Source organism: Nothobranchius furzeri, chromosome 4 (genome assembly GCF_043380555.1).
Source record: "Nothobranchius furzeri strain GRZ-AD chromosome 4, NfurGRZ-RIMD1, whole genome shotgun sequence".
Lineage (NCBI taxonomy): Eukaryota > Metazoa > Chordata > Actinopteri > Cyprinodontiformes > Nothobranchiidae > Nothobranchius > Nothobranchius furzeri.
Window position 1 is genome coordinate 64,194,244 of NC_091744.1, and position 23,256 is coordinate 64,217,499.

At 45.9% G+C, this 23,256-nt stretch overlaps 1 protein-coding gene across 2 annotated transcripts; it reads left to right on the forward strand.

The window, feature by feature from the left end:
* Positions 1–6,587: 6,587 nt before the first annotated feature.
* Positions 6,588–18,910, forward strand: cep152 (centrosomal protein 152). Of its 2 annotated transcripts, XM_054732963.2 has the most exons (27): positions 6,589–6,929; positions 7,211–7,307; positions 9,606–9,715; positions 9,808–9,868; positions 9,960–10,244; positions 10,764–10,920; positions 11,312–11,452; positions 11,675–11,814; positions 11,927–12,127; positions 12,214–12,361; positions 12,445–12,536; positions 12,627–12,790; positions 12,902–13,103; positions 13,218–13,310; positions 13,405–13,535; positions 13,617–13,745; positions 13,822–14,113; positions 14,193–14,438; positions 14,635–14,766; positions 14,846–15,445; positions 15,531–15,603; positions 15,679–15,846; positions 15,928–16,012; positions 16,126–16,202; positions 16,280–16,436; positions 16,524–16,627; positions 16,711–18,910. In XM_054732963.2, the coding sequence occupies exons 2-27, from the start codon at positions 7,221–7,223 to the stop codon at positions 17,442–17,444; spliced, it is 4,809 nt and encodes a 1,602-aa protein (XP_054588938.1). In that variant the 5' UTR covers positions 6,589–6,929; positions 7,211–7,220; the 3' UTR covers positions 17,445–18,910. The 2 variants fall into 2 exon arrangements, with proteins under 2 accessions (XP_015819707.1, XP_054588938.1); XM_015964221.3 differs by having other exon boundaries at positions 6,588–6,929; positions 16,280–16,627.
* The last annotated feature ends 4,346 nt before the right edge of the window (positions 18,911–23,256 follow it).

Genomic DNA, 23,256 nt, shown 5'->3' on the forward strand with positions numbered 1-23,256 from the left:
GCCATCTATACAGGATGCAATTACAGAGCATTTTTGGAGAAGTTTGTATTGGACTGAGGATATTTTGCACACTACCTGTGACTGTTGCTGGGGGTGAATGGGCTTTTAGCAAACTGAAACTGGTGAAAAATTATTTGAGATCAACAATGTCCCAGGATAGACTGAACAGCCTAGCTCTTCTTTCTATTGAAAGTCAATTAGCCAAAGGATTGGACTTTAAAGATCTCATAAGTGATTTTGCTAACATGAAGACCCGTCAGTGGGCATTTACTGGAAAATAAATTCCAGGATTTTTGTTTGAACACGTTGTTGGCAAATAAAAATAATTATATGTGAAGTCTGGGCATTTCACTTTTATTATGTTGGCATTTGTATTTGCTCAATATAGAGGTTAAACTAAGATCATGTTTAATATCTTGTCTTATAGCATGACAAAAAAGGTGTAAGAGAGATATTACGTAATTGAGCATGGGGGCCCACCTAGAAGACTTGTACCTAGGGCCCAGAATTTGGTGCTACGTGTCACGATGGTCGACTGGGTACGGGAGTTGAACTTGGTAAGGATGTTTGACGTCTGGATTATTCGGTAGAGAACTCTGATCAGGGGTTTCAATGAAACGATGACTGAGTGAAGAGCCGTTGCGGCGTCTTCCATATATAGGCTTGGGTGTGACTGGGAGAATGCCGGGAGTTCCCGCGAGGAGCATGCTGGGAAATGTGGTCCAAGATGGAGGCCGGCTAGCTGGGAGAGGCCGGTTTGGGGGCTTGGGTTCTGACAGGACCCCCCGGTCCAGGGACGGCTCCAGAAGTCCCAGGGCGACCTCGGCGGTCCCAGAAGTCAGAGACAAGGGCAGGGTCCAAGATGGAGCGGGCCGGCTCCCAGGAGCGTTCCTCAGGGCCGTAGTCCGCCCAATCGACCAGATACTGCCAGCCCCGTCCCCTGCGGCGAGCGTCCAGGATGCGCCGGACGGTGTAGATGGGCTCACCGTCGAGGAAGCGGGCAGGCGGAGGCGCCGGAGCCGGAGGCGGAAGGAGGGAGGATTCCACGTAGGGCTTGAGCCGGGAGATATGGAAGGTGGGATGGATGCGGAGACTCGCAGGCAGCCGCAGCCGGTACGTGACCGGGTTGATGACCCTTTGCACGGGGTAAGGCCCAAGGAACCGGGGAGCGAGCTTCCTGGACCCAGCACGGACACAGAGGTCTGCCGTGGACACCCAGACCTTATCCCCTGGAGCATATGAGGGACCAGGACGGTGTCGGCGGAGGTGTTGGTGAGAGTAACGGGCGTTAGCTCGGGTTATGGAGGCCCGCGCCTTTATCCAGGCGTTCCTGCAGCGCCTCACCAGGGATTGAGCGGCCGGCACCGCAACTTCGGGTTCCTGGTGGGCAAAGACCGGGGGCTGGTAGCCATAGCAGACTTCGAACGGGGACATCAGAGTGGCTGAGGAGGTTTGGAGATTGTGGGATAACTCAGCCCAGAGGAGGTACTTAGGCCACTGCGAGGGTTGGGCTGAGACAAAGCAGCGGAGGTACCGACCCAGTTGTTGGTTTGCCCGCTCCGTTTGGCCGTTGGTCTGCGGGTGATAGCCCGAAGATAGGCTGACTGATGCTCCCAACAGATGACAAAAAGCCCTCCAGAACCGGGCCGTGAACTGGGCACCACGATCCGAGACCACGTCGACAGGAAATCCATGGAGACGCACCGCATTCTCCAGGAACAACTCAGCTGTGCGTCGGGCCGAGGGGAGGCCCGGAAGGGCGATGAAGTGAACAGCCTTAGAAAACCGGTCAGTGACCGTCATGATGGTATTAAGGTCGTTGACTGGTGGGAGCCCTGTGACGAAGTCCAACCCCACATGGGACCAGGGGCGGCTGAGTACCGGAAGAGGTCTGAGGGTACCAACCGAGGCCTGGTTGGATGTCTTGGAGCGGGCGCAGACGTCACAGGCACTCGTATAGTCCTTTACATCTCTCTCCATACGTGGCCACCAGAGAGCTCGTTTGAGGAACCTAAGAGTCCGTGAGAAGCCCGCGTGGCCAGACAGGCGTGATGAGTGGGCCCAGGACAATGCCTCGCTTGCGACAGGCCGTGGGGACGTAGAGCCGACCCGCGGGGGTCTCTGGAGGCGCTGGATCGTCTCGGAGGGCGTTTTGGATAGCCTCCTCCAGTGGCCACCTCAGGTGGGCCAAGAAACGGTGCTCGGGGAGGATAGGTGCCAGCTCGGACGTGGGCGTTGGATGTGTGAACTGGCGGGACAGGGCGTCCGCCTTCTGGTTCTTTGTCCCTGGGCGGTAGGCGAGATGGAATTCATAGGGCTCAAAGAAGAGGGCCCAGCGGGCCTGGCGAGGATTGAGCTGCTTGGCTGATCTGATGTGGGTCAGGTTCTGGTGGTCTGTCCAGATGGTGAACGGCTGAGTGGTGCCCAGAAGTCACTGCCTCCATTCCTCCAATGCCCACTTTATGGCCAGCAGCTCGCGATCCCCTACGCCGTATTTCTGCTGGGTGGTGGAAAACTTCCTGGAGAAGTAGGCGCAGGGATGAAGCCTGTCGTCGGGCCCGGCTTGGGACAAGATGGCACCGGCGCCAACATCCGAGGCGTCGACCTCGACCACAAAGGGGACTGCATGATCCGGATGGCGGAGGATAGGAGCCGACGTGAAACGGGCGACTAGGTGTTGGAAGGCCCGAACGGCGTCTGGAGTCAGCCGGAACGGTTGGCTGGGAGGGCTTGGTCGGGTGAGAGAAGTGAGAGGTGCCACAATGGTGCTAAAGTCCTTAATAAAACGGCGGTAAAAGTTGCAGAAACCCAGAAAACTCTGCAGTTGTTTCAGGCTCGTCGGGAGGGGCCAGTCTCTCACCGCCTGGACTTTCTGAGGGTCCATGGTTAGTCCTTTATCTGAAATCATGTAGCCCAGGAATGATACGGACTGCTGGTGGAAGGAGCACTTCTCGGGCTTACAGAACAGGTTATTGTCCAGGAGCCGGGTTAGAACAGCGCGAACATGGTGGAGGTGTTCGGCCTCGGACTTGGAGTAGATCAGGATGTCATCCAGGTAGGCAAACACCCACCGTCCCAACATGTCGCAGAGGACATCGTTTATGAGGCGTTGAAAAATGGCGGGGCTATTGCACAGCCCGAAGGGCATGACCTGGTACTCCCAGTGACCGGTGGGTGTGATGAAAGCGGTCTTCCACTCATCTCCAGCTTTAATACGGACCAGATTGTAGGCGCTCCGGAGGTCCAGCTTGGTGAAGATCCGCGCCTGGGAGATGGCGTCCAGGGCAGATGTGAGGAGCGGCAGAGGATGACGGTCTTTGACTGTGATTTTGTTCAGACCTCGGTAATCGATACAGGGGCGGAGATCACCCTCCTTTTTCCTGACAAAGAAGAAGCCTGCGGCACCCGGGGAGGAGGAAGGTCGAATGAAACCCTGCTGGAGGGCCTGGTCAATATATTCCTCCATGGCTCTGGACTCGGCGGGAGAGAGAGAAAAAAGGCGCCCCCGGGGTGGACTGGTTCCTAGTTGCAGCTTGATTTCCATGTCGTACGTGCGGTGAGGCGGAAGTGTGGTGGCGCGCCGCTTGTCGAACACCGCAGCCAGGTCCCGGTAGGGCAGTGGCAGATTGGGCGGTGTTTGGCCAGTGTCACCGTCCGGGCGGTCTGGCATGGATGTAGGAGGAGAGAGGTGGGCCTGGCACTGGGTCCCCCATTCCAAAATGCGGCCCTGGGACCAGGAAATCCGGGGGTCGTGGAGACGGAGCCAGGGAAATCCCAGGATTAGAGGAGAGGAGGGAGCACATATGATCAGAAACTGGAGGGTCTCTCGGTGGCCTTGGACAATCATCTGGAGTGGCTGGGTTCGGTTTTGGATCGGATAGGGTTGGAGGGGCCTACCGTCCACCGAGGTCACAGGCACAACTCTCTCCAAGGGGGTCATGGGGATCCGTAGGCGCTTAGCCAGATCCATGTCCATAAAATTGTCAGCGGCCCCCGAGTCCAACAGCACGTGCATCTGAAGTGAGGTCTCACCATGAAGGAGGGTAACATGAAGAAGGAGTCGATTTGAAGAGGCGGGGGCTGAAGGTGACCCAGGCTGAGCGACCCCGATACTCAGTGGGTTCCTTCGTTTCCCAAACGTAATGGACAGTTCAGGCGTCTGTGGTGGGAGAAGCCACAATAGGCACAGAGACCCTAGCGCCACCGTCGCTGTCTCTCCTCTGGAGGAAGGTGGCCTGATTGCATGGGCTCATCAGTAGAAGCGGGTCCGGGAGCAGGCGTGGGGGAACGAGGAAGAGGGCCAGGTGCCCTTGATAGGCGAGTGAAGGGCTTGGGCCGAACCAGAACCCGCTGATCCATGCGCAGCGCCAAATCGACCACTTCATCCAGGGTCTGGGGCAGTTCCTTTCCCGCCATCTCATCACGGATGTAGGTCGCCAGTCCCTCCAAGAAGACGGCTCGGAGGGCAGAGTCATCCCACCGCAGCTTGGCGGTTATATTCTGAAAGAATGACAGAAAGAAAATATGGAAGATAATGAATGTGTAATTCAAGAAAATATTTTGTAAACAACAGATAAAAATCTTTTCTATAATATTTATAGAAAATTAGTTCTAAGAACTTAAAGCTGTTTTCATGTCAGTGTTGATCGTTTATCTTGCTAGACCGTCTAAAGGCTGCACTGTCCAACAGTTGAGTTCTGCCTCTTGTTCATCAGACGCCTCGGCAGTGAGGAGTGTAATTGATGAGTTTGGTGACATATACCAGTTAAAAGTATTACCATGCTTCATGATAATCTCTAATAAGGATGCAGCATTACAATTAGGGATGGGAAGAATTTCCAGTTGAAAAGACAACAAATATCATATGATGCTGACCAACAAAGGCAGACCTAGTGCAGAGCAATGCAGCCTTCAAACTGTACATAGTAAGCCTAAAGATTAACAGTAACAACAAAAGAACAGTTAAGTTTCCCCACACAAAACACTGACCACATATTTATAACACAATTGACAAAGAATCAGATCAATAAGGGGAATTGATAATGGCATTGGTATTAACAAAACCTTATCAATACCTGTGGTTGGATTTACCTCCATATTTAACTACAGATTTCTGGTGTGCTTGTAAATGGGGTATTAGGGCATGGTATTGGCCCCACCTTGTGGCACAGTGGGTACTGATAGGTATCCGCTGATTGTTGTATTAATTTGGGCCATGTACCCTCTTTAAATGTTGTGGCGCTGGTCTATAAGAGAATAAAACACTATTAAAACTCATACTTTTAAAAAGAAATACAAGATTAGAGCCAAAATTATATTCCTAACCTATTTCACTTCAAATCTGAATGCATATGTGTTTACCAAATCATGGTCAGTTTAAGCTTTAGTATTCTTCCCTTGTTAAGTTAAAACACAGGACCCTATTTTCTAATGTTTTTGTGTCTAAATGACTAAGAGGAAAAAATTATGAATGATCTACTAGGAGGCAGGGCCAGATTAACACTTTGTTGGTTTTAGTTCTTACAAAAATATGGGTCCCAACGTGGTTTGTGTGGCGTTGCCATAGTGTGACATCATAGGCACAGATCCCCTGTCCTCTTTTTTGGAAATGGAAATATGGTCACCCTATATTAAACAAACTGTCCACCCGGGCTTTTGAGCTGCACAGAGACGCTTCGCTGCCAATGACTTTGAACGTCAGTTGAGAGCGGCTGAGAGTCAGTCTCATGCAGACTGACCAATGAAGAGAGAGCCTCAACTTAAGACCCTCTCCTCAATGGTCAGTCCACACGAGGTGGGTCAAAGGTCACACAAACCACGTTGGGACCCATATTTTTGTAAGAACTAAAATTAATATCAGATTCTGCCAATAAAATGGCTCTAAAATTATTCATATGTAAATTCTTTGCATATTTATTGCAAAATCTCATTTTTCTGCTTTAGTGCTGCAACAAGGTTTTATTAATAAGAAATTATTGTAACTTTTGTTTTACCACAGCACTGGTAAGCTTCCTGTGCACGATTATTAAGGATGCTTGTTTCAACTGTGAGATTAGACGATAGGGTCAATGAAAAAATAAGTTGTCACACACGCCATGGAAACTTTCAGAGAATCCACAAATAGTGGCTTTCAAATGGTCTTGTTACTTTTTGCGAGTTTAGAAAAGAAGCAGATGAGATAGCATGTCTGATCATTTAGTTTTTCTTCTGATAATATTAGAACATGTCAGTGGTGTCTGAGGGGCTTTTACAAACACTGTATAACTAATAATCCTGGAATACACAGAGGCTTCTGGGAAGCCCAGTTGTGGGGGGGGGGGGGGGGGTTAGGGTTCTGTTTTGCCTTGGCCCCCAAAATGTCTTGAAACGGCCTTGGGTGTGTGACTGAGTTTTGAAGGTGATCTGAATTGTATCAAATGTATAAATATTACATGTGTATAACTTATTGTTTTATACAGGTAAAAAGGCGTAGTGGAGATAAATCTACCTACATTTTACTTTTCAACACTTTGTTTAGAAACAGGAAAACTTCAACTACATTACCCACAATGCTAGACAGGTGTTACTATGGAGACGTGGTTAGCTAGTTAAGAAATGAGATATTTGTAACGCGTCTGTTTTGGTAAATTAATTAAAATTTTTACAGATAAGTGCGTTTTGAATGCACAATTCTGGGGGCGTTGGTGACTAGACACAGTTTATGTGTAAAGACGTTTTGTCGCAAAGAGCCAAAGAGGCTTGGCGCTGCTAATGCGCGCGAGTTTTAAAGTGGCCGAGTCTGCTCAGCGGAAGCTAGTTGAAGCTAGCGAGATAGCCACGGAGTTAGCTTTTCATCCACGAAGTTTTACGAGCAGTCAGCAACCTTTAAGCGCTGAGGCTAGACAGTTTACGTTTCAGGGAAATGCATCCGCCACGGAAAGTTTAATCAGGTAAATGTGTGTGTTTTGTTTCTTTTTCAGGCTAGACAGGGAAGGGTTGAGTTTAGCTAAGTAGTAAACACCAGCATTGCTAGCAATTGATCGCAAACATGAACGTTACTCAGAATTAGAAATGAGCCTCTAAACAAAAACATCTTTAAACCGATCAATAAGCGATATTTATGCATGCTAGTGACCTCATTGTGTTGTTTAATACATGACCATATCAAACAACTCATTTCTGATCAGATGTTCGCGAAACAAACAACCTAATAACTCTTTTGCCCCAACAGGTAGCACACAATGTCTATAGATTTTGATAGTGCTGCTCTTCAAACTCAGCATGATGAAGAGGAATATGACCAGGAAGACTATGCAAGAGAGCAAGAGGTAAAACACAGCAGCAGTTTGTGTCCACATATACACAAGTGTGCAAAAGCCTTACTACCATTTGCTTCTCAAGAGTCCGATTTTCTTGAAATCCTTTAAAAGTAGTTTAAAGTCTTTCTCGAGTTCTTGCAACGTTTTCTTGCTTTTTCAACCATTTGTTTTCTGTACAGTCCGTGCATCTGATGGTAATATATTTCTCACGGATGAACAGTATCTGAATGGCTTTATATTTGGAAGAAGCCTATCAGACTTTAAAGAGCAAGTCACCCCCTACCAAAATCTAACTCAACTCCCACTTCATGTTTGAAAAATGCAACAAATGCCGTTGCCTAGCAGACTGAGAGGGCGGAGCCGCTAACAAATACACACACACACAGGCTCACGACAGCATTGTGACATCATAATGTACCAGTTTACGTCATAGCATACCTCTTAGCCAATAGCGGTGGCAGTTATAAATTCAAATACAGTGCAGAGTTTTTACCTGACAACGGCACAACACTGACAGTTTTAAGCAGAATATTTAAATTTTAACTAAGATGCACTGAAGTGCCAAATTATTGACCACACGTGTCTGCAGCACAATTAGACACTCGTTTATTTAGTTTATCAGCAAAAAAAAAGTTGATTTGGGGGTGACTTGCTCTTTAAACAGGACCTGAGTCATGCGTAATCCTTGGACTGATCCTCTTCTATATGAAAGCTTTTCAGCTCAAAGCTCTTATGGAATTACTTTGTTGTTGCTACAACACTATATCATGTGTTATTTTGGTGCTTTTAATAGATTTGTCTCAACAAGTTAGGGCAAATTGTGCCTATTTGACATGATGTGTTTATCAAAGTGCCTAAAATCCGATTTAAGATTGTTTAGTTTAACACTAGTTAATTATTTCACTTTAGAAACATTTTGCTGCCTTAATTATTTGTAAATCAGATGTTTGTTAAAAAATAAATAAATACATTCGTTAGAGAAAAATCCAAGTTCTGAATGGAAAACGCACACACACACACACATAGACACACACACACGACACACGTTTATGTTTGGTCAAACATTCTCATTTATTATAACCAAATGACAAGAGCATATATATTTTATGCTGGGGAAAAAAGCTTGTATTAATTCAGAATGTTTGCCGTTTTATTTTTATGAGATATTTAATATATAATATTAGCAATTCTAACAGGTGGTTTGAGATCATGGTGTGTGTTTCATTTGAATGTCAGTCACTGACAGCTTCACATGGTGAAACATCTACTTGGTTAATCACGTTTCCAGTCGATTGTGTCATGAGTGTGAGTTGTTGTTATTGGCTCCCTCCAGGTGTGTCATGCTGAAACTAGCTCTGCCCTGTGGCCTTCCCTCTCTTCGTCTCTGCTCCTCTCCCCATTTCAGCTTGGTTAAGACTGGAGAAGTGATTGCTGAGCAACTCACCAGGTGTACAGCAGAAAGGAGCAAATTTAGACTTTTTCCATGAACTTTTTGTATTTTATTTTTTTACAACTTACTAAACAAACTGGTCAAGTGGAAAATGCTTGCCACCAGTAATTGGAATGTTTCTGCTCCAGTTAGCCTTGCTATATGTTTTTTTTTTCTTTTAACAATGGAGTTCTTTGGGAGCGAAAGCAGCAATGTCACAGGGAGCCAATAACATGCAAGGCATGCTCTGAATGTTTCTCACATAAGGTCATCTCAGCAGAGTGATTAGGATATATTAGTGGTTATCTGGAGAGCCGAGCCGCGTTTTATGTTCCTGGTAGATGTGTTAGTGTGGTAAAAATGGGTCCTTCAGTCCTGGACACTGTGGAGGATCTGAGGAATATTCAGCAGTCCTTGTGGGAAGTAAGTCCAGCAGTCCGTCTCTTACATGGCCTTGTCTTGCTGTTGTTGTGAAGCTTACATGTTTAAAAGCTGTGGAAAAAACTCTAAACAATTAATGATATTTATAAAATAATATTTGCATTGGAGTTTAATTAGCCTGAGATTATTTTAAAAGTTTTTGGATAAATTCCTTGTTACAATTTGATTATTAACTTAATCATTACATAATTGCTGTAAAAAGTACACAAAACATCTAATCCACATTGAGCCACATCCTGACCAATACAATTAAACCATAATGTTGTTTGAAAACTCAAATATAGCCACTTTTTATTTCGAATGTTTTACACCACTGACCTTTTTCCTTCTTCATCTCACTCATTGCTACTCTGTGTTATTTTTTGCTGCATGTCATTTCATAACTCTGTTGCGTAGCAACCTCAGTGAGTCATTTCCATGTGCTGCTTTCTCTGCAGCTGCACAAGCTGCTCACGGACCTGCCGGATGACATGCTGGAGGACAGCAGAGACTCCTCCTCTCCGGAGCTGGAGTGCTCCAACTGCAGCAATCAAAACGCCAGCAGCAGGTAGCACACGTCGCCGGTGACACGGCGTAGATTAAAACACCCAGAAAATCTGCACTGCAACAAAGTGACTTCATGTTGCCTTTTCCTCTCAGCCCACAGTGTAAGTGGACTCAAGAATGGTCCGATCATGCACATCCGCCCTCTCATGCTCAGGTAGAGAGTATCTTTTTGTTCAGAACTGATTCCTAGAAGAGAAGAAAACATAATACATTTGTTTTTGTATATGGTTTTTTTTTTTTTTTAGATCTATGACGTTGACTTTGATCAAGCCTCTCATGACCAGTATGCCTATGAAGATGATGGAAACCTGCTCCCTCACACCTGGAATCAAAATCATCCATTTGCACAGGAGAGGTATCCGTGCACAAGCGTCGGCTCGGATAAATGCACAGAGAATAGCGATTTTTCTACTGGGTCTGAGGCACAGCCGTTCCCTGAAGGCTCCGACAACCATGTGAACTTTAAAGGAGAAGAAGGCTACAGGAGGGAACTCAACCACGAGGTTCAAAACACCAGACACCAGTTTCAAGTGAGTGAGCGCCTGCATCAGTGTAACCACTGATCTTCAGCGGTTCTCCTAGAATCAGGAAGTTTAAAACGTGATGTATTATTGATCTGTTTCTACATGGATGCCCTGAGTAACCAGTTCAGGACGGCAGCAGCAGAGCTGAAATGTGTCATAAAAGGAAAACATTGACAGTACAGTACCAGCAAATCAATTCATGTATCTCTGCTTCAGCTCACGGGATCCACTAGAGGTGTAGGATAAGCTTAGAGTCCAATCGAACGAGAATTGTTCTGACATTGTATTTATTCTTCTACCGTGTGGTTTTGGGTGCTATAAAAACAATCAGTCATTAAGTTTGTGTAGTTTTTATTTAAGTCACTTTGTACAGCAATCTGTTTTTAAGCTAACAGTGTTTAAAACAAACAAAACAACCATAACAACAATCAGCTATTCTGATTTAAGTCAAAATAATTTCAGATTATTAAACTTTAATTTAGTTTTCGAACGTCTTTACCTGACACTGTGTTTCTTTACTGTCAGAATGTGAACTCTGAAGTGAACGATCAAGGTTCCAACCAGCACCAGGTTCGTTATAAGCCTCATCATGCTGTCCACCAGCCCAAGGTGTTTCACTCTCAAGCTGCTCAGCAAGACCAGTTTGGCCTCCTACAGAGGGAATTCCTCGATTCAACACAACGTGAGTCTTTATTTGTTTTCTGATTTTAAACTCTGAGGTATAAAACTCACAATTACTGCTGCTGCCTTTAACCTGGTCCAGACTTCACAAAGCTGTAAAAGTGTAGATTTATCAACAGCAAATGGTAAATATTTGATGATTGATTTTGACGCTAACTCATGAAAAGCAAGGCTAGGTATGTAAAGTCAAAGATAAATGGATGTTTTTTCTAACAAATTAAATCAAAGTGGTTTGATTTTGGCTGACATGTATAATAGAAACTTTACCCAGAAACATCTCACCTGTTAATTAAAACTATCAGTCAGTCAACCATCAAAACCAGTGTACAACCTTGAAGAAAGTCTCCATATACTTCTCAGAAGTAAGTGACAGATGATCGGTGTGTTTCCAGAAAACGCCGACAGGGAGCGAAGCACCCAACTTCAGATTTTAAACAAAGCTCAGCAGAGGCAGATTGAAGATTTGGAGCGGAAGCTGGAGGATTCCCGGCGTAACATGAGATATCTGGAGCATCAGTTTGCAATAGTCAAAGGTGTGTCTCACAGCCTCAGCATCACAACAAGGATGTGTCCTTTTAGCATTTGTTGGCTGATCATGTTACGTTTTTACACGCATTAAAACAGTTTATTCTGCTGAATACAAATGTTTTTGTACCTGAACTGAATTGACTACAGGATTCACTCAAGATTAGATCAATCTGTGACATTTTTAAAAATTAAATGGTCAATTAATAAAAAATTAAATTTGTGAATAGATGAGAAGGACGGCCTAACGGTGAGCTACAAGGAGTCCAGTCGACTGGTCGAAGACGCGAAGGAACGAGAGGTTCAAATGCAGCACAAGCTTCAGGCTGTAGAGCAGCAAGTTCAGCTCCTCAGAGAGAGAGACCAGGAGGTTAGCGCTTCACCCTCAGTACCACCGTCTCAATCCAAGTTTATACATTTTATTCCTAATTTATAACATTTAAAGACGGCTTTAGGACAAAGTGGGTTGTCTTTGTTTGCAGAACCTTAAGAAGCAGAGGCTGGCTGATGCTGCTGTGGACAGCATGAAGCAGCAGATGCTGGAGCTGTGCCGCTCCGACACCCTGTCCAAATCACGAGAGCAGCACGACCGAGACCTCGCCGTTATGAAGGAGCAGCACGAGGTGGCGCTGTTGGCTTTACAGCAGAAACTAGACTCTACCTCCCAAGCGCTGAGCGAACAGGTGTCGTCAGACGGAAACAGAAAAATGGTGGGGGTGAACTGGTGGGGGGTGAAAGTCGGTCTATTCAGCTTCTGTGTTGTTTCCAGTTTGATGTTGGCCAGAAGCTACGAGAGCAAGTGAAGCTGTTGGAACGGCAGAGAGAAGAAGAGCATCTGGAGAGAGCCAAAGTAGTCAACTCCTTGTCTCAGCGCCTGGAGGAGAGTCAGCACCAGTGTGCCAAGCTGCTGCAGACGAGTGAGTGAGGAGCTCCACTTATTCTTCATGCACTCCTTCTTTTCTGCTCACCTTTAAACAGCTTTCACCTACGTTTATTTCAGATACGGTCCAAGAGATGAGTCAAATGCAGATTAAACTGCAGCAAGCTCAGGCCGCCAAGGCCCTGAGTGAAAACATGAGCAAAGTTTTACAGGTTTGTACTTTTTGTTTTTGTTCTGTAGAAGAGAACAAACCTGGTTGTTCAAATTAAACACTTTAATCTGTTCTATATTTGTTGTTTAAGGAGGATCTAGCAGATCTAAAAGAGCAGATCACTCTGTATGAATCTGCTGTGAAGCACAGCGTTATTACCTTAGACCTCAGCAGCGAGTTGGAGAACCATTTGTCTGAGTCCTGTATGGATCTGGGTCTGAAGAAGACCAACAGGAAAAATGGAACACTTCATCGGTAGGGCTTCATGTCTTCTCCTCTCCCATGCTGCTTTCCCACACTGGAAATGTGTCCTGTCATACTTCAGCAGCAACATCCTCAACAGTAACAAGTTTTCCTTTTTGTCAGTACCGCTCTGGCTCACCTGTCGGACTCTAAGCTGCCCAAAGACGAGGCTCTAAAGCTCCTGCAGGTGGAGATGCAGCGCTGCCTCGGGTGTCTGAAGGGGAAGAGACGGAAGATCAGTCAGCTGCAGGAGGAGCTGCAGCACCGTCAGACCCGAGTGGATGAGCTGCAGACTCAGTTAGAGGAAGTCAAGCTCAGAAGCTCAGTAAGGACGCCATCTGATGGCCATTAGTGGAAGTTAATTTTAATCCAGATTACAGGTAAATAGCTTTATTCATGCAGTTTTTGATCACGAGTGTTTTTGGGTGTGTGTGGTCAGGTTAAAGCGAAGCATTCCGACTGGAACGGAGACTCCCAGAAAGAGTTGACCAGGCTGCAGGAAGACAAGCGACACTTGATGGAACAAGTTGAGGTTGAGTGTTGTTTAAAATGTAATAATATAAAAAAAATGTTTCAATCAAAGAAAAAAAATCATGTTTTTTCTTTTTTTTTTTTTCAACTTACAGTTGCTGGAAAACAAGAACAAGGAGCTGAAACAGAGTGAGGAAAAGCTGAAGTCTGTTAACTCTGAGCTGTGCAGCAAAATGAGAGAAATGATCCAGGAGTTGGACCAGGAAAAGCAGGAAGCTGCAGAACGGTACCGCTCACAAAACACCACATTTAAGTGTCTTTACTTAGTTTCTGTGCTGCTTTAGTGAGTGAGTGTGTGTTTCTGAAGGTCTGAGCGCATTAATCAGCAGTACAGGGACGATGTAGTGAACCGGGTCAGAACAGAACTCCTTGTGGAGCACGAGGCTCAGACTGAGCAGCTGACTGCACAGCACCGGCAGCAGATTGAGCAGCTACAGTATGTTTCTGCTTTAATTTTGAGAATTAAAAATGTTTTCCCCCTTTTTTAACAATGTGCTTTACTTTGTGAGCAGAAACCAGCTGTCAGAAGTCAGCGATAAGATGTTGGCTGTGCAGGAGTGTTACATATCTGTCTGCAAGGAGAAGAGCCTGCTGGAGGAAACCGTCCACAATAGAGAGAAGGAAGAGACCTCTATCAAAAAGGAGACCGAAGAAAAGCTGAGAAGGGAACTAGAGGCTCAGCATCAGGCGTCCATAACACAGCTCAAAGCAGTCTGGTCCAAAGAGAAGGAGACTGAAGTCCAACAGCAAGTGGACTCTTGTGTAGCTTCAACTGAAGCTAAATGGAAACATGAACTCGAAAAGGTCCAACTTCAATTAAATTCACTCCTTCATTCGTAGAAATTCCAAATCCAACTTCATTTTTTTGTTTGTTTGGTTCCAGAGAGAGAAGACGTGGCTCCAGAGGTTGGAGGAGGCTAGCAAAGAAGGAAAGAGGCAACTAACTGAGGCGGCCTGTCAGACGGATAAGTTTGAGGTCAGGGTGGAGGATCTGGACTCCAGGCTCAGAGCTCAGAAACAACAGGTGCTGCTAGAAGCTGACAAAGAGCAGTGTAGAGCTGTGGAGGAAGCTAGGAGGCACCTTCAGAGAGAGCTGGAGGAGAAGCACCTGGAGGACATGGCCAAGCAGGTCAGTGAGGTTTTAGATGTGCGCAACCACTTGAACTCAGTAATCGACGCCATTGAAATCTCCAGAGAAAACATTCCACCCAGACACACCTGTGTCATGTTTTTCTCTTCTCACACGTTCATCATGACTCCTACCTAAAATCTTATCATTCAAAAAGGTACAAGTCACATATCCTGACTGTTTCCTGGTGTTTCAGGTTGAAGGTGCCGTAACTCGAGCTTACAATCGTTGGATTGAAGATCTGCCATCATTGCCAGAGTATCAGACCTTACTCCAGTCAGAAAAGGAGAAATGGGAGGAGCTACAAGAAAGAGTTACAAACCAAAAGGTTTTTGTCATTTTAAACAAGAGCTGCTGCTCTCATTCTTTGGTTTCTTTGATTATGAATCATTATTTAAACATTTCAGGTGTCCCAAGCCCTCAGGGAAGCAGAGGAGCTAAGGGGCAGGAGCCAACAGGAGGACCTGTGCCCTGGAGTGCAGGGAGTGGAGGAGCTTCAGGTGGAGTTAGCAGCTCTGAGGAGTCAGCTGGAGCAACTCACCAGAGAGCAGGCGGCCCTGCTGAGGGCTGAACTGGCTGGAGCCAGAGCAGCGTGGAATAGAGAAAAGCAGCAGGAGGTCTCCAGCATCCAGGTCCGCAGCAAACAAACGTACCAGACCAAGCTGCAGGAGGAGCGCAGACAGCTGGAGCAGGCCCTCCAGCAGGCCAGGGAGGACGCTGACCTCCAGAGGAAGGAGCTACTCCTGCAGATGGAGGCCAAGGTTCAGCAGACTGCGAGGGCACGAGAGGAGGAGTGGAGATGCCAGAGGCGGCAGATGAGAGAGGAGTTTATAGCGGAGCTTCAGACCGCACTGGAGCAAGTACAGAACCAGGTTCTTGGTCCTGATGAAACAGAGGAACAGACCAGTGGGTCCACGTCAGAGGTTACACTAACGCACATCATCAAAGCCTCGTGCAGAGAGATGGTGAACAGAGCCGCAGCAGAGGCCAAGAGGGAGTGCAGCAAAGTACGACCAAGCTGTTACATCATCTCTAAGGAGAACATTTACCAATTTATAATGTTATTTACTAATTTATGCAACCCTTTCACAGATGAGTGAAGAGCAGATGAGTCAGGTCTCAGCAGGAACGCCGGGGCAGCGCGTGATGGAAACCAACAAAATGAGTATGTATTAAATGTCCTCCATTCATTCTTTAATACAACAGCACCTCTCTTTAATGTGATTACTTATATTTGCAGATTCTGCAGCTCAGAGGAAGGAGCAGCCTCGCTGCAGCAGGGGGTGCTCTGAGATGTTCAGCAAGCTCCAGAAGAAGAACCAGGAGCTGCAGAGACACCTGGAGAAAACCTGCCGCCAGCTTCAGCTCAGCGTCCGAGAGCACAAAGCTGCCACGCAACACCTGAAAGGTACATTTAGTGAATGCAGAATGTTCTTCACCATTTAAGCAGCTGATGGTGCTTGTGGACTGACTGGATTCTGAAATTTAGATCAACATGAAAGAAGCTTACAGAAGGTGAAGGAGGAGCATCAGCAGCAGTTGGAGGAAGTGAAGAAAGCCAAAGAGTCCTCAGGGTTTGTCCATGTCTCTGCTGTGATGTCCAGACACTTTCTGGGCTCTTTAAATGACACAATTCAAGATTAAATCAACACTTAGTTTGGAAAATATTTTTTACATTTTCTTGTAGAAGTTCTGATCACCATCTTCAGCAAGGCCTTGAGGAGATGAAACAGCAGTACCTGGTGACGGTGGAGAAGATCAGAGGTTGGTGTGTCAGCATCTGTGTGTCTTCATCAAGTTGTCACGATGCGGTTTCATCCAACTGGTTTTAAATATTCTAGGAGACATGTTGCGCTACCTTCAGGAGAGCCGGGAGCGTGCAGCGGAGATGATTCGGATCGAGGTGCAGAGGGAGAGGCGGGACACTGCCAGACAGATGCGACGCTATTATCTGACCTGTCTGCAGGAGCTGCTGGAGGACGGGGGGAAGACCACGGGGCAAGAGGCTTTAATCGTCCTGAACTTGTTACCCTTCTCCAGTATCGCTCCTCCGGCTGATTGCATTGATCTTTTTGTCTCCTGCAGGGCTGAAAAGAAAATAATGAATGCGGCAAGCAAGCTGGCGGCCATGGCTAAAGTCCTGGAAACGCCCGTCAAAAGTAAATCTGGAAAGAACCACAGCTCACCAAGTAGGTCTTTAGGAAAACTGCAGGATATTCTTTCTGTCTCCCTAAAGTTCTGATGTGGTTCATGTTTGTGTTTGATTCATTAGGCTGTGCTGCTGCTGGCGCCGTGACAAGCAGAAACTCTGGTTTTAGTAAGAACCTGGCGGCGCTAACAGAACCTCTGGAGACCCACAGGGACAGGACTGCTTCTGATTCAGGGCAGAACTGCACCCCCACAGTTAGGACTAAACTTGTGAGCCATCGGGACCCTCCTCGATCTCAGGAGAACGTGGTGGATAAAGGACAACAGTCCCAAACCTCTTCACACACAATCCTCACTCCTCACAAGTCCTGTCCTCAGACGGCTACTCAGACCCACGTGGACTTCGTCAGTCTGTCTGTGAGGGGTAGAGACTTAGAGTGGCACATGCAGGGAAGCGACTCCAACAAGGAGTCAGGAAGACAGAACAAACCTTTCCTGGTCCAGGAGGCTCCGGTCAGAGAAGAGAAACCGTCCGACTGGAGCGTGGTGAGTAGCGACTCCAACGTCGTCTCCAGACTGTCGTACTTGGGGCGGAAAGTTGAACCCGTCAGACCTTTTTCTGTGTCTGCTGGTTCACCCAATGGCATAAGAGAGTTTGGTGGCCTCACTCCTGATGCGTCTGACCTAACCGTTTATAAGGACATTCCCACAACTGAGCCTCTCCCAAAGAGTTCAAACAGAGAGCCGATCCCTGGTTCTGAGTGTGAGGCTGAGCTCGGTGGTTCCAGGCCTCCGTTCTCTGAGCTGCGACGACAGCAGGACAGCGGCTTCGACAGTCCGTTCTACCAGCAGCACTAGGCAGGGTGCCTTTACTAGTGTTTCTGTTTACATGTGACCTTCTGAGCCTCTTAGTCTGTCGGATGAACTTACTAAAGAAACAGTTCTTCCTGTCAGTCACTAAATGATGTTACTGCTCCTATGAATCAGCAGCTTTTTCAACTAGAACGAGACAAAACTTTCCTGCACATTTAAGCCTGAAAAGCACCTTGTTGGGTCATTTATCACAGCGAGCTTGTTAATTATTGAGCTCTAAAGCTGCTTGTGAACTCTTCCCTCTGCTGTGCTGACCTAATCTCATAAAACTCAGCTAGGAGCATCACTCTTTCTGTCCGAGTCTCAAGAGCAAAGAGAGAAACACATTTCCTTTGAACGATTAAACTTTTACAACTTTCCTGTTAAAATGGTTTATTCTCAGACAGAAAAAGGTCCTGCCTATTAAAACATCAGCCTATTCTGTTGAAAGTGTGTTTGTTTTTAGATGTTTTATACTAGTTTGATAAGATGATTATTTATATTTGTGTTTGTGTTTTAGGATTTATAATACATTTTTTTCAAACTGAAAGCAAAGGATGTTTAAAGTCTTTTTTTTTTTTTTGGGGTGTCATCTGCTAAATAAATTCTGGGTTTCTTCCCAACCAGTCAGAGGAACAGAGTCTGTTGGTCTGAAGTTCAAAGTAAAGAAAACGGGAAAGAAAACTTTTCTCCAGCAGGTCAGCCTGAAGCAGCAGAGATGATTTATTCCAGACTTCTTCTTCTCATCTTGGTGTTCCAGCAGCTCTGAGAGCTGGGATTTACGACCGTCTCCCTCTCCATCACTACGCCTGTTTTGGATTCATCGCAGCCCTCCAGACGAGCACTCAAACACATTTATCTGGTAAAGTGTGAAACAAAAGCTTCAACAGCAGATTTTTCCTTTTGTCAGCAGATCATTGTGACCATTACTCTGCAGGTTTCCATCTTCTCTGCCTTCTGTGTGACACTCACGCCTAAATCCTTGTTTTTTATGTTTAGCACGACCGTTTTTAGCAAAAGCTTTAAGTGTGATAAATATTGAACGTTGCTGTAATGGCCACCCCCACTGGCTACCAGACAGACACTGCAGGGCAGCAACTCCCCATCTTCCCTCCTTTTCTAAACGCTGTTGGAAACTAGCGTGTTGTTCTGCTTGTTGCCAGAAGAGGGCGCAAATTCACAATTCTTTAACGGCAACAATAAAGTGTTTGAGAAAAGATTAGAGGAAGGATTTCTACTTCTTAACTCTTGTAACAAAAGTTTATTTTTGACCTAGGGCTGGGACGATAATCAAATAGATGAAAACGAACTCAATTTTTCCAGCCTCAACATATCAAGGGTCTACTTTACTGTTTTTGGTGCAATATTTTCTAACAGAGTGAGAGTCCTGTTTAATTTTATTTATTTATTTATTTTTGTAGAAGTTATGGTTCTGGACATTCCAATGTTAAATAAAGGTTTGTTGCATTTTAGAGGGTGTACTTGCATTATTGTGATATATTAACATTACATAAGTAATAATATAGTTTATCATCGCATGATGATCATTTGGGGGAGCCGTAGCTCAGGAGGTTGAGCGGGTTGTCCAGTAATCGGAAGGTTGCAGGTTCTATCCCGGCTCCGGACAGATAATTCTGCTGTTGTGTCCTTGGGCACTTAATCCATATTGCCTGCTAATGGTGGTCGGAGGGACCGGTGGCGCCTGTGCTCGGCAGCCTCGCCTCCGTCAGTGCGCCCCAGGGCAGCTGTGGCTACATCATAGCTCATCATCAGTGTGTGAATGTGTGAATGGATGAATGATACACTGTAGTGTAAAGCGCTTTTGAGCCGTCACTCTGAGAGGCGCTGTACAAGTGCGGGTCATTTATCATCATAATTTGTTGGACAATATATCTTCCAACAAGATGTGTTATCGTCGCAGGCCCATTTGGACAAGTGGTTTCCAAACTGGGGTCCACACAATGTCTGTGGGTTATGAGATTCCAAAGATTATAATTTCAAAAGTTAAATGTATAAAATCCCAATTACACACCCATAGAATAATCACAACTCTGTATAAGAGTTATAACTAAATGTCTGTATACATTTTCTAATTAATTACTTTCTATGTGTTTATGGGCGTGAGGGTTGGTGCTCTTGGCTTGTCCTCAAGGCAAAAAGGTTGAGAACCGCTGCTTATAAGTTTATGAGTGAAGTAACAAGTAAGTGAAGAGAAATGCGAATTTTACGTATTTGTTTTCCTAAATAAACTTTTTTAAGGGGGTATTTGCGCCCTCTGCTGGCGAAAAACAGAACACGCTGATTCCCAACAGCATTAAAAAAGAGGGGAAGATGGGGATTTACTGTCATCCAGTGTCTGAAAGCTGGTACTACAGTTTTGTTTATTTTAGCCATTTAGAAGAGAATAATTTAGCCTCCTTGACTTAATGAAGCTGTAAAAAATCTTGAAATTGTTTTCCCTTGGGAATATTAATGTTAAAGATGAAAGGAGGAGGTGTAGAAGCAGAAGAGGAACTGGATTTTAAATTTAAATTGTTGCTCAGTAGAAACACTTTCTCAAAGTTCCTCCAAATACTGTTTTATGCCTATAAAGAACGGGGCATAGCTGGCAAGTAAAATAATTTCATACTTTTCAGACACAAATCACAAAGTGCTTCAGACAAAACAAACAGAATATAATCTTTATTATCCTCTTGGGGCAATTGGTTTCACAGCCAATAGTGACAAAGAGAAGTGGCAACATAAAAACAACACCTACCACATACAACAGGTCATTTAATGTTTTAGAACTGCAGGGATAAAAGCGTTTCAGTCTGTTTGTCTTGACCCTTGAACAACAAGGTTATAGTAGCCTAAAGCATAAAGCTAGAAAATAAGTACAATCAGTCATCAGTAAAAGTGACTAGTGTTGGGGAGGGATTACGGAAAAGACAGCCAAAACTAGAGCTAGGAGACTAAAGGTGAGTGACTATCAGTTTTTGGCAGGTAGGTGCAGAGGGGGGCAAAACAGATGTAGTATAAACCAAACAGCAGAACCCATCCATCCATCCATGGCTCTGTTATCCACTCTGCTGGGGTCTGTTGGGGTGCAGGCAGATCTGACTGAGACAGGAAGAGCCTGAACAAGCTTGGTTCTGGGCTGCCCACTAGAAGAAGGATGCTGGGGAAGATGACCTCCATCTTTAAAAAAAAAAAAAACTCCCACCCACTACAAAGTGTATAACTCCTCAGTTTAAGTTGTACTGGCATCAATGCAATACTCAGTATGTGTTCAATACTTGAGCAATACCGGATTTACATAGAACGTTTTTGTCCCTTTTGCTGCATAGTTCTGGAACCCAAGTCTAATTTTTTTGTGCTTTTTAATAATAGCTTACTGCCTATGTGTATATATTATTTTTCTAAGTGTTGGTGCTGCTGTAACAAGTGAATTTCCCCACTGTGAGATCAATAAAGTTTATTCTATTCTATCCATCCGTTCTCTTCTGCTTATCCAAGGTCATGTCACAGGGGCAGCAGCCTGACAAGAGGCCCAGACTTCCCTCTCCTCAGCCACATGGACCAGCTCCTCCTGGGGAAACCTAAGGCGTTCCCTGGCCAGCTGAGATACGTTGTCCCTCCAGTGTGTCTTGATGTCACCACCCAATGTTCTTGATCATAGGCGAGGGTTGGAACATTGATCAGCTCTCTTCATCACAACAGACCGGTACAATATCTGCCTGTCGGTCTTGTGCTCCATCTTTTCCTCACTCACAAACAACACCCTGAGATGCTTAAACATCTCCACTTGGGGCAGGAACTCATCCCTGACCTGGAGAAGAAACTACCCTTTTTCGACTCAATACCATAGTTTTGATTTAGAGGAGCTGGTTCTAATTCCAGCCGCTTCACACTCAGCTGCAAACCGCTCCAGCAGTGAGAGCTGGAGATCACGTTCTGATGAAGCCTACAGGACCACATCATCTGTAAAAATCAGAGACTCAATACTTAGGCCACCAAAATGGATCCCCTAGACCTACATGCTATCTGCCATGTACAGTAGTGGTGTCTGGAGAAGGGACTGATCTTTATTTCTGCACCAGTTTGACAGAAATATAAATAAATGCCACTTTTTCATCAGTGAATAAGTTATAACTTTAATAACATTAAGTGAACAAACTATTTTGACTTGTTTACATTTAAAAATGGATCCATCAGCTAATAGATGAGTCATTTGGCTTGATTTAGCAAACAGAAAAGTCAAGAGGCTCAACTGCAGGTTATCTTTATGAACGTATTTAACTTCTAAGTAACTTATAGTTTTTGTCACATTGGTCTTTGATTAAACACTACCAGGAAACCTGAAATCTCTGTTTATATTTAAAACCTTTACTGCTATATGAGCATCAAGACCAAAGAGAAATTTCTTTGATGTCAAATGTTGTTATTTGTCTGAAGAGGATTGTATCATCTTCTTTAAGTTCTGATATCTTTTTATTAAATACATTTCTACGTCATCAAACATCTGGTCTGTGATCTAATCATTATTATGCATAAGAGGTACACCTGATGATGGCTCCTTTTATGTTAAATCGCGTTCAGTGTGAGCGAGTTGCTGCCTCCCTCTCCTGAGGCGCCGGACAGTTTGCCAGAACCTCTTTGGAGCCGATTGATATTCTTTCTCCATGGCCTCACCAAGCTCCTCCCATGCCCGAGATTTTGCCTCGGCAACTGCCACTGCTGCACCCCGCTTGGCTATCCGGTACCTGCCTGCTGCCTCCGGAGACCCACAGACCAGCCACGCCCTGTAGGCCTCCTTCTTCAGCCTCACTGCTCCCCGAACCTCTGGTGTCCACCAGCAGGTACGGGGGTTGCCACCACGACTGGCACCAGCCACCTTGCGACCACAGCTAGCAACAGCCGCCTCAACAATCGCAGAGTGGAACAAGGCCCACTCGGAGTCTATGTCCCCCACTGCTCTCGGGACGCGGTCAAAGCTCTGCCGGAGGTGGGAGTTGAAGACCGTCTTGACAGGTTCTTCTGCCAGGCGTTCCCAGCAGACCCTCACTATGCGTTTGGGTCTGCCAGGTCTACGCAGCATCTTCCCCTGCCATCTGATCCAACTCACCACCAGGTGGTGATCAGTTGACAGCTCCGCTCCTCTCTTCACTCGGGTGTCCAAAACATACGGCCACAGGTCAGATGATATGACTACAAAGTCTATCATCGACCTGCGACCTAGGCTGCCCTGGTACCAAGTGGGCATCCTTATGTTCAAACATGGTGTTCGCTATGGCCAAACTGTGGCTTGCACAGAAGTCCAATAACGAAGCACCACTCGAGTTCAGATCAGGCGGGCCGTTCCTCCCAATCACACCCCTCCAGGTCATGCTGTCAATGCCCACGTGAGCATTGAAGTCCTCCAGCAGGACAATGGAGTCCCCTGACCACCACCCCGGTCTGCCAATCCAGTGGAACTGCCCCCAATGTCCACGCGATAATGCAGAGCCGCGTCAGCCAACACAGCTCTACAACATCCAGAGCCTTAAGGAACCTCGGGAGGATCTCATCCGCCCCCGGAACCTTGTCACTCAGGAGCTTTTTGACCATCTCAGTGACCTCGGCACCAGAGATTGGAGAGCCCAACTCAAAGTCTCCAAACTGCTTCCTCACTGGAAAACACGCTGGAGGAATTGAGGAGGTTTTTAAGTACTCCATCCACTGATCCACGTTTCGTGTCGAGGTCAGCAGCACAAACGGTGTTGGTAGTGAACTGCTTTCCCCTCATGAAGCACCAGAATCTCCTCGAAGCAGTATGGAAGTCTTGCTCCCTGTCCTC

Bases quoted from the DNA above. Each gene is read 5' to 3' on its own strand.
- cep152 (XM_015964221.3), top strand. From the start codon at position 7,221: ATGTCTATAGATTTTGATAGTGCTGCTCTTCAAACTCAGCATGATGAA. The intron at 9,716-9,807 runs GTAGCACACGTC...TTTTCCTCTCAG, and splicing joins AATCAAAACGCCAGCAGCAG to CCCACAGTGTAAGTGGACTC. The intron at 12,128-12,213 runs GTGTCGTCAGAC...TGTTGTTTCCAG, and splicing joins CCCAAGCGCTGAGCGAACAG to TTTGATGTTGGCCAGAAGCT.